This window comes from Diplotaxodon limnothrissa, linkage group LG7 (assembly GCF_057381915.1).
Source record: "Diplotaxodon limnothrissa isolate DT_005_m linkage group LG7, D_limnothrissa_male_GT1.1, whole genome shotgun sequence".
Classification (NCBI taxonomy): Eukaryota; Metazoa; Chordata; class Actinopteri; order Cichliformes; family Cichlidae; genus Diplotaxodon; species Diplotaxodon limnothrissa.
In genome coordinates, this window is record NC_140602.1 from 63,710,452 (window position 1) to 63,724,378 (window position 13,927).

At 40.4% G+C, this 13,927-nt stretch overlaps 1 protein-coding gene across 4 annotated transcripts in view; it reads left to right on the top strand.

The window, feature by feature from the left end:
- The window catches only part of myo18b (myosin XVIIIB), a 72,212-nt gene that overhangs the window by 208 nt on the left and 58,077 nt on the right, over positions 1-13,927 (top strand). For 3 of the 4 annotated variants that reach the window (XM_085360124.1, XM_085360125.1, XM_085360127.1), the window contains exons 1-9: positions 2,315-5,173; positions 5,993-6,418; positions 8,889-8,952; positions 9,202-9,314; positions 11,615-11,782; positions 11,884-12,094; positions 12,662-12,804; positions 12,917-13,017; positions 13,346-13,409. In XM_085360124.1, the coding sequence (XP_085216250.1) occupies positions 4,934-5,173; positions 5,993-6,418; positions 8,889-8,952; positions 9,202-9,314; positions 11,615-11,782; positions 11,884-12,094; positions 12,662-12,804; positions 12,917-13,017; positions 13,346-13,409 (1,530 nt within the window). In that variant the 5' untranslated portion in view covers positions 2,315-4,933. The other variant, XM_085360126.1, reaches the window with a different exon arrangement.

Consider the following 13,927-nt stretch of genomic DNA (forward strand, 5'->3'; position numbering starts at 1 on the left):
AGGGGCCTACATTCTGTAATACAGCCGGGCTGAGATTTGACATTGTTACATTTAGATAACACTGGTTCAGACGCCGCTGTCTACTTCACCAGAGGACTGGTTTTTACTGTTGGCTCGATTTTTATTGTCAAGCATGTTTCTGTCTCTGGTGTCTTGTTAGGAGAAGTTTTCTGTTGAGGTCATAAACTCGTCTTGTCAAGCAAGGGTCCTACAGTTGAAAAGAAGGTTTAGCATGCCACCCGAGAACCTGTTGGATGCATTTCTATGTCAAAACAGACTTTTAGGACAGTTTTAAAATCATTTAGAAAGTTGGTTGGTAGTTTTTATGTGATTGGCACAATGCCTGGTCCTTCTAAAACTAGCTGTTGAGTTGTTTACAGGGACTGACTAAACCTGCCCCTAGTATGCTGCTTACAGGCAGAGAGCAGGATCTCATACTGTATGATCCACACCACAAGGCTACTGGAGCGAGGTACATGGCACATAATGACAGACATGTTTCTGATTTTCTATCTTGCCTCTGAGGCTGGATCTTCCTTAGAGGGGAAGTTCGGAGAAAAAAAACAAACATGAGACCTCTGACACTTGTTTGATTTTGCTTTCAGATGAAACCATGTTTGACAGGATGATTTTCATCCACTACTCTTTGGAATTAGACCACATTTTGGGTTATGTTTGGGTTAGCTTGTGTTGGTAGTCTGGATTGGTGATTAGTTGTGATCTAGCTTCGCTCTTCTCAACCTCCTCCCTTTGAAACCTTTTTAAGAAGTCAACAGGTTGAAAATCAGTTGGACTGATGATTTTTAGTTTTGTACAGAGTGCTGGCACCTCAGACAAACACGCATCTGGGTCCTTGAACAATCTGATGACCACACTGACACAAAGTTCTAATCATCAGCAGTGAGAAGTGCACAATCAATGCAGTCCTGTAAGAAACTAAATACACCTTTACCGCTGTAGGAATGAAGAGTGTAGCTAGCGTCCAGGTCCTGCTAATCCAGGGGTGGGCAACTCCAGGCCTTGAGGGCCGATATCCTACAGGTTTTAGATCTCACCCTGGGTCAACACACCTGAATCAAAGGATTAGTTCATTACCAGGCCTCTGGAGAACTTCAAGACACGTTGAGGAGATCGTTTAGCCATTTATATCAGCTGTGTTGGATCAAGGACACATCTAAAACCTGCAGGACACCGGCCCTCGAGGCCTGGAGTTGCCCACCCCTGTGCTAATCAAATACACTTGATTATCTGATCAGCAGTAAGTGTGAGCACTTTTGTAAAAACTGAGGTTTTGACAGTTTGTTTCTGTGGCGCACTCGAATGTATGTTGTATACCAAAGTCTTCCCAGGAGTGGGCGCCCCAGCAAATTTACCCCAAGCTTAGGCCATCCATGCTCTGAGAAACTGCAAAAAACTCAAGAACTCCACCGCAGACTCTACAAGTTCATAGCAAACATCTCAGACCAACTGCCAGCATGGTGGTGGAGCGATGAAGATTTGGGCACCTTACAGTCACTGAGCAGAACATGAACTGCTCTGTATACCAAAGTGTTCTAGAGTCAAATGTGAAGCCGTCTGTCTGACAGTTAAAGCCTGAATGAAACTGGGTCATCAACAGAACAATAATCCCGAGCACAGCTGCTGAAAAAGGAAAGAATCAGTGCTGTGGCCCAGTCAAAGTCCAGACTTCAACCCGATGGAAATGGGGTCATGACAAAACAGAACCGCAAAAAGACATCAGGAGTGTTTGAGGCCAAGGGCAATGGGAAGGCACAACTTTTTTCAAAGTGTAGCTACTGATTAGTAAAACTTTTCACACAGATTTACGCTTTAACAATATGTGTGTTTATGACCCTATTAATCACAGCAGACCCTTGCCTTCAATGCAGTGTTGTAAAAAAAGGTGGATAATGACAAGATTGATTAACGCCAACACATCATACAGAGTCGGTGTGAGCTGACTGACAACAGAACCTCTGAGCAGGAGCACGACGAGACAGTTTCTTAAAAAATAATGACGTCTCAATAGACACAAAGTGGCAGTGAAGTATGTCAATAATGGAAAAGTGGATCATGATGGTGTGTGTGTGTGATAACTGTCTTTTACTGAAGATTATCTAATTTACCTCAGTTTTCTTTCTTTCTTGTCAGATTGTTCTTCTCCCTCTGTGCACACGCACATTGCCACCATCACATCTTGCTGACAGACGCGTGACCCTCCACCTCCACCTCACTCCCCTTAACCCTCTCCCTACTGTGAAACCATGGCACTGTCCTCACGCTTAAAACTCTGGGAGAAGAAGGGAGGTGCAGAAATGCTGTGTGCTGCATTAACTCTAATAGCTGGTTGTGACTGCACGCATGTGTGTGTGTGGGTGTGTGTGGTGCACTGATCACATAGTGAGTGCTCCTCTGTTCTAACCCTGAGTCATCGTAGCATGCCACTGCTGTGGTTGGTGTATTAATCATCTTGCATGTTCAGTGTTTGAGCTTTTTACAGCCCCATGCTGTCACTTGACATTTGCGATCTGAATCTGCTGATACTGATATTTCTGTTGAGATACAAAATATTGAAGTTTTCCACAAATGGGAGCAGAACACCCAGCCTTATATGGCAGTTTCATCACTCAGTTCATTCTGCTTATCACACGCTACCGAAAAGATGGTCATGCTTAAGTTTAGGTTTTTTGGGGTTGTTTTTTTTTTTATCCATTTTGAAGCCTCGAGATTAGCCTCCATTTTTCAGCCTTTTTCAGGTTGATTGTAAAGATATTTTTATGCTCAGTGACTCCAGCTTACAACACCATTAGTGGAAATCCTTACAGAAAAAAACGAAATTGTATGTCCCAGCTGACCGACAAGCTACAAAGTCTTTCCCCACAGTTCATACAAAAGGAAAGTAGGAGACAGTGATAACTGGAAACTGTTTTTCAGACTGGATTTTAAATGTGTTACACTATCCTGGCAAAAACACAGAAGCAGAGTATTCTTCTGCTGGGTAAAGAAAATACATGCTGTCCTTTTGATGTGGCCCCTCGTACACCTGGTCATACACATGATACCATCTCATAGGATGTCAAATCTCTGAAGAGATTCATACATGCTAGTGGATTTTCAGACTGTCACTGGGAAAATACTTTTAATGTAGCTACATTGTGGAGCACAGCAACACAAATGGAAAGCATCAGATTTCAAACTGATTACAGTATTGGTTAACTGACACTGCATTGCATACACAAGGGTTTTAACCAAAGCAAATATTCTTACACAGTAACATGTTTCATGTGACTGATATGTTATTACAGTATACATAATTAGATTAAGAATCGCTGTCATTTTAAGCACAGTCCCTTAATTACTGTGCAAGTTTGCAAATGATATTGAATACTGGGCAACATCAAAATAAATTTTTTCTCAGATTCTGTCCCTCCTAATGTTCTTGCTCCATGCAGGAAAAACTTTTAAAAGCTGCATTTGAAATCAACTTGAGGCCTTTTACCTGCTTAATTTCTTAAAGGTTTAATAAAGAAATGACCATTTACTTGTCCATGCTTCTGTGTCAAATAAACCCCCAAAACAGGAACAAGTGTACAAAATCACTCTAATGCCTGAGCAGCTGATGCTCGGCTTTTCTGTTGAAGCTCATAAACTGTACCTCTATTATTGTAGCTGAATGTAGCTGTATTATTTCAGACAGAGAAACAGTTGTGACATCTTCTGAACTTACTGTAACTGTCTGGGGGGTTTTACTCTTGGATTAGCTTGACATGAAGCTAATATTGAGTTTTATTTAGTTTAGAAGTAGAACTAGAGGGTTTCTTATCTTTAAAGAGAAGATTTAGGTTTAAACCATCCATGGAACCTCTGCTCAAATCTATTCTAATGCAGTCACAAGTTCATGCCAACTGCAGGGTTTTACAAAGCTGGCACATTTTCACTGGTTAGTCGTCCAATTTTGAATCTCATAAAAAGCTTTGTCAAGCACACTAATGTGTATCCCAGTCTAAATTTTGCAATTAATATGTTTTTGACAGATTTGTGGAGTTTAACAATTCAGCATAGTGGCACCACGTTTACCAAAATGCCTTTGGTGTGAGACCAGACATACAGCTTCCCTCTTTTGCAGAGCACCTGTCTATAAATTACAGAATGATTGCTTCACCTACATGAAAATAGCACGAGGGAAAAAACAGCGTACTCGAAGGCCCTGCCTCTCTGTGCCTCGGGTTCACTCCTCATCTCTACACCAATTCCAAATCCTCACATCTCAGGCATCAATCTAACTCTGTAAACAAATCCCAATCACAAGTCCAGTAGGCCATAACTTTTTTAGAATTCCAGTCTTTTCACTACTTTCAAGCACCTGTCCTCTGATGTGTACCTTCCTATTGTGTGTTTTCCTCCAGTTTTGTTTTTATTCCTCTTTTTGTATATACTCCTCTTGTCTGTTATTTATTCCTGCTGTCTTACTATTTCTATTTTTATTCCATACAGTTGGTGCGGAGCACCCACAATTTTGTCGTACATGTACAATGACAATAAAGGCCTATTCTATTCTATCCTACTCAAATTAACAGCCGTTTAGATTGTCACACATTCTCTTATTTGAAAAACCCTCCAACGCCTCTGGTACCTCATAGCTGTTTATGACCCTGCATGGTGCTAAAAGTGCTGAAGGAAGCTAATTACAAGAAGGCCTTTAAAGGACTCACATTCATTTATGTCCACTGTGCCACACACTGCCTCCCCTTTTTGGACTTATTCTAAACCCTGTGGAGCAGTTTTGATGAACTCATGTTTGAGTGTTGGTCAAAATAAAGTGTTTGATAAGAACTGTAAGAAATCTCTTTCGCTTTCCAACACATTTGTCATACATTGTCAACGTATGCATCTGACTTGTTTAACTCTCCGCTGAGCATGCAGTGCATGCCTGATGTGCATGCCCAATGGACTGCACACTGCATCCAAACCATACAATGACTTTCTATTTTGTTTGTTCTGCCTGAATCATCAATGGACCAAACTACAGATAAAGGAGGAAAACAAGCCAATTGTCACAACGGTACCACATCCGCCTCTGTCAGTTCTGCCAGGTGGTTTCCTCAAGCAGCTCGTCAGAGATTCAGAGAAAGAGACCAAACATAAAGAGCCAGAGGTCAAAGAAGAAAGGCCAGTAAGTCATTCATTTCCATCTCTCAATATCTTATTGAATCTTAAAGATCTTAGTGTTGCCAATACCAGAGTTGGTCTGCAACTAAAAACGTGACTAGTCATTTAATTAGGCCACAGGTGTGCCTAATAAAGTGGCACCCTCTCACTCAGATGCCTCTGGAATGGCCTTCTCTAGGCTGGAGAAAACAATGTCAGTAATGTAATGACAGCCAGAGAAGGGCCAGATGGGCTTCTTTGGATAAAACTGATTTTCTCTATCTATTGCTAGCTTTGGCATTGAGAGATTTAATGGAAGAGATAACAGAATGTATGGATAATAAGAGGTACACACTTGGAGTTTTCTTAGATCTAAAGAAGGCATTTGATACTGTTAATCATGAAATTCTATTAAAAATTTCATGATTAAAAAAACTGGAAAGGTACAGGTTTAGGGGAGTGGTTTGGACTAGTTAAAAAGCTATGTAGGGAATAGGCAACAATATGTACAAATAAATGAATATAAATCTAATTTGATGGATATTGCTTGTGATCATTGACCAAAAGGTCTGTTGGAAACCACACATTATACTTTTAAAATACAAAGTGCTAGAACAACTTTAAAAAGTATGTCTATCTCAATAGCGGGAGTGAAATTATGGAACAGTCTAACAGAAGAAATAAAAGAAAGTAACAACATAAACAGAAGACACAACAAAAGCACCAGCAGACTGTGACACATCACCCACTATTTCCAGTAGCACTACTACACACAAGTACAACGCATGCATAACCTTCAGTTAACAGTCAAAGGAGGCCTGTTACTTTTTTCTTCCCACTACAGCCAAACAAACTGAGTGACAACCTGGTGCAACAGTTTCTACTCCCAGATCAGACTCCTCCAATCCTCGAGGCAGAAATGTCCCTGCGGACAGAGCAATTCAGCGACAACAGCGACAACAGCCAACCTCAAGGACGCAACTCAGCACAGCCAGATGGCAGGTCCTCATCTCAGTGCCACATAGTGACTCCTGACTCCAGGGGTAAACCTGAAACCAGACCAGACGTAACACCAGAGCCCCCAAAGCAGAAGCTGCAACAGTGGGACAGAAGGACTGAAAAGAAGAGCAAAAATATGGAGGAGCATACAAAGAAGGAGAGGATAGAGGAATTTGGGCAAGGGAAGGAGAAAGAGAAGGGGATGGAGGAGAGGCAGGAGCCAGAGGGAATGCAAACAGAGACAACTGTGACAGAGAATGCCAGGAAGGAGGTATGTATGCTTTTGTCATCCGGTCTTACAGATAGTCTGAGGCCTGCAGAATACTTGGAAACTCTTCTACATTAAAATAATATTTTTAATGGATTTTTTCCCCTTTTTGTGACACCGTTTCCTTTTAAAACTAACATTTAAATTCCAATAAAAACGTATCTACTTTATGCCCTGCATTCAGATCCCTCATCTGCCTTAGTTGAGACATTCACGAGACATAGACAGTGAAAAAAGTGGATGTAGCTTTGTGGTTGGAAAAGTAAAGCCAGCGGGGAAGTGCCTTAAACTTGCATTCTGTCTGGAGGCCATTAGATGGCGACACCTATGGCGATTAGTTCATTGTTCTACTCGTTGTGGATCATACTGAATAAAAATAAACCTAATTTGTAGGGTTTTAGTTTATATGTTTTTGATGATACTGTATTTGACACAGGAGGATTAGCTGTGATGTTTTCAGTTTGCTCAATGGCTAATGACTTGTCAGTTGCAAGCATCTTTTTCTCAGCAGTGTGCACACAGCGAGTGACTTTTCTTTGCCACATCTCTACAAAAGCGCTAGTCTCCTCAAATTTATCTGAATTGTTGTGGTGTTTTTAAAGAGAAACCTGAGTTAATGCTGCATTATTTTTCCTTAGTAATCCTGCAGTGCTCCCCTATTGACATACAGCACATTGTTTGCAGATCACCCTGCTATCGCAATAATCACAATAATATCTAGTAGCATATGAAATGAAAAGATCAGATTTTCTTATATTTACCTGCTGTGATCCAGTGCAGCTGCTTTCCTTCAAACTGTTTATTTCTATGAACAAAATAATATGCCCTCCATAATAATAATTATTATATAATATATTGTTCATGCAAAGCAAAGACTCAACAAGAAGTAGTTTTTATTCCAGCAGCGTGATGATCAGATTTCAGATGTGAGTGTAACAAACTGTTGTTAAAAACTCAAACTACATCAGTTATGGCATAAAATGGAAAATGCAGTTACAATTAACATTTTGGTCATTATTTCGATGGTTTTTGTGAATTGTGGGATGATCCATCACAATGAATTATGAGGCGGTGATTTTTAATCTCCTTTCATAACGAATGGTCCTCCTTAGCTAAAGGAAGCAATAAAGGAAGCATTGAAGCTCCTTTCCTTAGTATTCAGAGAATTTGATTAGATCTTCTTATGGCTGCCACATGGATATTTCTGGGTCACGTCTCTCAGCTAAGAACCATTAAAAGCAAAATGGATCATTGGAGCTCACCACTGGATTCTTGCAACCATGATGGCAACAGCATAAACATTCATCTTAAATCTTCAGAACAGTATTTGAAACCAACAGGTGACGTCGTGGTAGCTACGTCCACCTTTCGTACTGTCTGGTGTGACAGTACCCATTTATGTAGATATTAAATATTACCATTCCATTCAATAGAGAAACAACAAAGTAATCCAAAACTAAAGGTTCTTTTAGGGGTTTTTTGTATTTGCATACTTCAGTAGTTTGACCTATGTGCATAGTGGGAATCAAAATGTTTACGGAGACAAACAAAAGTTACATTTAAGTCATTTTAAGATCTTTAAATCTCAGACAATACAATTCACTACCTAATCCACTGTCGTTCTGTCCAACATATGATGAAAAGCCTAAACAAAAGGAAAGAAACTAGTGTGACAGTTATATAAGTAATTATAAAAAATGTACATATGGTTGATCCGTCGTGATGAAGAGAGCTGAATGGAAAAGCAAAGCTCTCAATTTACCAGGTGATCTACTTTAACTATGGTTACAAACTATGGTAGTGACGGAAAGAACGAGATCGCGGATACAAATGGATGAAATAAACTTCCTCAGAAAGGTTGCTGGCTTCTCCCAGGAGATATGGTGAGGAATTCGGCCATCTGAGAGGGGCTCAGAGTAGAGCCGCTGCTCCTCCACATTGAAAGGAGCAGGTTGAGGTGGTTCGGGCTTCTGACAGGGATGCCTCCTGGGCACCTCCTGTGTGAGGACCCGGGGCAGACTCAGGACACGCTGGAGAGATTATATCTCTTGGCTGGCCTGGGAACCCCTTGGTGTTCCCCTGGACATGCTGGATGAGGTGGCCAGGGAGAGGGAGATCTGGGTTTCTCTGCTTAGTCTGCTGCCCCTGGGACCCGGCCCCAGATAAGTGGAAGAAGACGGATGGATAATTTTCCTTATTTACACTTATATGTTTTATTGTTGTCCTCATTTATTCTATAGTCTTCTGTTTCTATGTCTGAAAGCTGAGCTTTGAGCTCACAGGGATTATTTGAAAATGTAGCAGAAAATAAAGAAAAACACAACACTTTAAATGTGACTTCACTAGAAGTAAACTCTGAAAACAATGGTATTCAATGCTGTGGCACACTAAATGATCATGCATTATAGAAACTGTGCAGCCAAAAAGTAGTTACTGTTCTTCTCTTTGTTCCTCTCATGCTGCTTTCTCTCAGGTTAGGGATGTGTGGTATGAAGCTGGAACTGTGTGGTACGTCGACAAGGATGATTTCATCCGTGGTATGCATTGAAAACAACACACACGCACACACTACAGTATGCATGCTAGCTATAAGTACATTTTGAAGAACATTTAACCCCTAACAGAAACCACAGTTACACATGGATGGATCTATAACTGCTGACTCATTCACACAAAAAACAAGTCTTGATTGTAGCCTTGAAGATCCTTGATATTTCCACACCTCAGTTCACAGGGTGTCTGTATGTGTGCTTTCAAAGACATAACTTCATTTCTCCTCTTTTCAGCTACTCAGCTGAAGCCAGATGAAGGCACACCAGAGCTGTCCGAGGGCCGGGTGAGGGTCCGGCTTGAGACGGACGGCTCAGTGCATGATGTCTCCGAGTATGAAGTTGAGAAGGTAGATCAGACTAGAAGTGTCCTTCTGGTTCTATTACTGTCCAAATCATGTAAGAGTTTGCACATCAACTTGTCCTTTGTTTCTAATGCAAACCTTTCAACAACCCTTTCTTTAAGAAACAAACCAGATGAGAATTTCATATGACAAAAAGGTCAACATTTAAACGTATCAGCACAGAGTAATGCATAAATCTCCATTAAATTTTGGAGATTTAGCACACATTTTCTTAAAGTTAAAGCTTTTTATACCAGTCCTGTTACAGTGATGTTACAGTGATGTGAAATTTAAGGAGAAGGTCTTTTAGGGATATGATTTAAAAAAAAAACTGCAAACATTATATGAAGCACTTTTCATTGTGCCCTTTTTTTGGTTTGGGAAGCTCATCTTGTAACCGGAAGGTTGCCGGCTCGATCCCCAGCTTTGTCCGTCCTGGTCGTTGTGTCCTTGGGCAAGACACTTCACCTGCGATATGGCAGCTGTGGCTACAACTGGAGCTTGCCTCTACCAGTGTGTGAATGTGAGAGTGGAATTATAATGTGCTTTGAGTGTCTAGAAAAGTGCTACATAAATGCAATCCATTATTATTATATCAGGAAGAATACAAAATCATCTGGTCCTCAGTAGGTTTTAAATTGGGGTACATGCAACCTCAGATGAACTAAAACACAGGACATATGACATATGACAGGACCTTGTCATCATTCATTTAACAGTTTGCTACTCACATTTGTGGTAAGACAGAAAAGGCTTCTTGGAAGGGTTATAAGGTCATATCCAAACAGTCTGGTGTCCATCATTCTACATTGACAAAAATAATTTTATGTTACTCACAAATGGAAAACTAGTGGAAAACATTCAAGACATTCACCAGTCTTGAATGTTAAGGTAAGAGGTTAAAAAAACCTCTTCTCCCTAAATACATATACATAAGAGAGCACATCTGTGCTTTGCAGAGGTGCATCTAAACTGTTGTTGTTTGTATTTACTTACACAGCATGTCTTGTGGAATTTACTGGAGTCAGCAGCAACAGCATAGCGCAGTCATATCAAGTCTAGTGACATAAGGCAGGAAAAGATCAGTAAAGAAACAATTTCCCGCAGCCAAAACACAAATCCAATGAGAAGTAGAATACGTTCAGCATGATGAGGTTCAGACGGTGTTCCTGAAAAGAACCAAGTGAAGTTTGTGGTTCTGGAGAATTACTGGAGGTCTCAAGGGACATAAGATTACAATTTATTCAAATTGGATGAAGAGTTTTGGAGTTTCAGCTCCTTAACATGTGCCACTTTTGAAAAGGACCAAAATTGGACAATTGAGTCAAAGCCTATTTCATGGGCAGGTGTGGGCAATTCCTTTGTTATGTCATTTTTAATTAAACAGATAATAGTGCTGGGGTTGATTTGAGGTGTGGTGCTTGCATTTGGAAGATTTTGCTGTGAAACAGACAACATGTGTCCAAAGTTGTCATGTGTGGCTGTGTGACACTTTATACTTAAAGTGGCAGCTTTAGTTGCTGGGAAATAATCCATAAACTAAATTTATGAAAAACAAACGAGGAAATGAGAAACAGCAGGAGAGCAACCAAACATGACGAGACAAAGGGGAAGCAAAACTCAAAACACTGAACACAGGACATGAGACACAAGACTGGCATGGAGATGTAGACTTGACCAGGAGATGCACGACATAGAGACCGGGGAGACTAGACAAGAAAACATGTAACACAGGGGAGGCAAAGAAACAAAATCCAAGATCTAAAAATCACTAAAATACAACCAGACACTAACTGAATCAAAGAATATTAAAAACCAAAACCACTGAGTCACAGGACTCAGGACCAGCACAAAAGGAGCTCTCCATGCAGGTGAAAACCGAAAAACAAAAAAAACCCATCCAAGAAACTGCTACAATGTTAGGAGCGGCAAAATCTACAGTTTGGTACATCCTGAGAAAGAAAGAATAATTTCAAATAATAATTTAATTTATATAAACAAAACTGAAAAACTGAAATGATCTTAGTTTTTGGTTAATTAGCATTTTGTTTCATTCAGGATGCTGAATTGAAATAGTTTGGGAATTTGTATAGACATAAACATATTTTGGTTTGTCATCTTATCTTAATCCAGAACAATAACATTAGTGATATCAAAGTTTTAAAAAGGCAGCATTTTTTAATAACTCTATAAAGCATCTCCACTAAGACAGAAGAAAACAGTTTTCCCAGGGTGTAATCTGTGTGAAATCTGAGACTAACTCTTTCACATTTGAACCAATTAATGGAGATGCTGTTCCTCCACAGTGTAATCCACCAGAGCTCGACCTGTGTGAGGATCTGAGTGACCTGCAGAGCGTGAATGAATGTGGAGCTCTGCACACTCTGACCAGTCGAGCTAAAGCAAATCTTCCACTGACACATGCAGGACCAAACCTGGTCAACTTCTGGCCCCCGTTACAGACCCACAGCAAGGTAAAATTTACACACATTTACAGATCAGTAACCCTATGAAACTACAAAGCTTATTAAGTATGTGCAACATTTTATGTTTATCTTCTTTTTTTCTCTATTAGACCCCAAAGTCACGGCGAGGGGAGTCTGTGTGGGATGCTCCTCCTGCCCTGGCTGCCCTGGTCAAACGGGTCTACATGTCTATGGTTGGCACCAGAAGGGATCACAGTGTGTGTGCATTGGGACGCAGCGGGACGGGCAAGACCACGGCATGTCAGACCTTCACACATGCTCTTATCAAACAAGCTGGCACAGCAGGAGAGAACATGAGTGGTGAGTGTGCGTTGTAAAAATGAAAACTGTTTAGGTTTTTAAAGTGTTAATGATCAGCACTAAAACTTGAAACTGGTACTAGTCTGTCATTTCAGTGACTGTGAGTGAGTCGCTACAACTATGAATCTTAAATGAATCCCAAAACTATATTCAATGAACGTTATACACATCAACATGTAAGAAAAATGATGAAAAATAACCTTTCAGGGAGTTTGTGGATCAAAATTTCTCTGTGAGAGACTGACGGTATCACACAATAAAGATTACTTCAAGTTAATACAGCTAATGTAAGCTATTAAATTGTGAGGTGCAAGTAGTGTTTTGTTAAATAAACTATGACTATAACTATGTGCGATATGTCATGTGTTACTCTCATTCAAGTAATTTTAAAATCTGCCGAGGAAGGATTATTTTTAGTCTGTCCTGAGAGGTAAAACCTTCGATGTAATAGAGGGTGTCCTGTTTTTAGCGAGCCTGTAGGTTTATTTTGCTGAAATGTTTGCTTCAGCCTGTTTTCCTCAACTTTCCACACTTCCCTACTGTGATTATTGCTATTTCTTTCACTAGTGGAGCGTGTTCAGGCTATGTTCACTATCCTGAGGTCTTTTGGCTGCGTGAGCTCTAAGCACAGTGATGCGTCGTCTCGATTTGCTATGGTTTTCTCATTGGATTTTAACCATGCTGGACAAGCCGCCGCTGGACACCTACAGGCATGTAGCCCAGACACAAACCCATGTAAGTTAGTCAAACATGGCTGTGTAAATTGGGATTCGTGACTTCTGTTCCTTTTCCTCCTTTTTGTCCTGCTTCTCCATCATTCAGACCTTGATGTTGGACAAATGGAAAGTGTGCCAGAAAATTCAGGGAGAAAGTAACTTCCTGGTCTTCTCTCAGATGCTGGCAGGACTCAGCGCAGAGATGAGGTAATCTCCAGTAAAGGTTAATAGGCAGATTTGTTTAAGAAATGCACTATTTATTCAACATATTTAATGACGCAACAGGAAATTTACCTTCACATTATGAAACGTTACTGGCCCTCAAAGTAGATATCGTAGGGTTGGACTCAAATCTGTCACTTTTTAAATTTGTCCACATTTTCCCCAAATCTTTAAGCCCTCATAACTTCTTATGTTCTAGTTGTGGTCCTGCTGAAGCAGCAGCAGCTGAAGGTGTTTGTTGCAGATTCTTCCTTTATAGAGCTACTGATTTGCCACATAACAACCTATTTTCCCATTTCTGATTCTATATTAGGATCGAACTGCAGCTACACCAGCTCTCTGAATTCAACTCCTTTGGTATTGTTCATCCCGCCAAGGTACAGTAAGTGCATCAGAAGGGTCTCTTTTTACCACTATATCACACGTCATGGTATAACAGGCAACATAACTGTAAGTGGAGAAGTCCAGCACAGGGCAGTTCTGTTTTGCATGAACACAGGTGTAATGCTATATTCAGTGGCAACTGGGAAATATTCATTTGTAATATCTGGCTAGGAAAACTCAATGAAAATGAATAACATGGGTAAGGTTTTCTTCCCTAAGCTTCACATTTTACGATGTTCTGTGGAAGAGGAGCGTTCACAGTGACCTTGCGTATTTGCTGATTATCAGAAGAAGAAACAAAGGAAGTCAGGAGAAAGTTGTGTTTTTCCCTTTTCCTCTAAAATGGAAATCACTTTCAGACTTTAGACCGAATTTTTCTGGAACCGCTGTAATATATGACAACTGATGGCACTGCTGCGTGAATGCTGCTTCAAACATGTGTTTTTCATTAATGCCATCAAGTCTTTACAGCAGAGCGAGTAACTAATTTAAATGTTGTATATTTTGCACT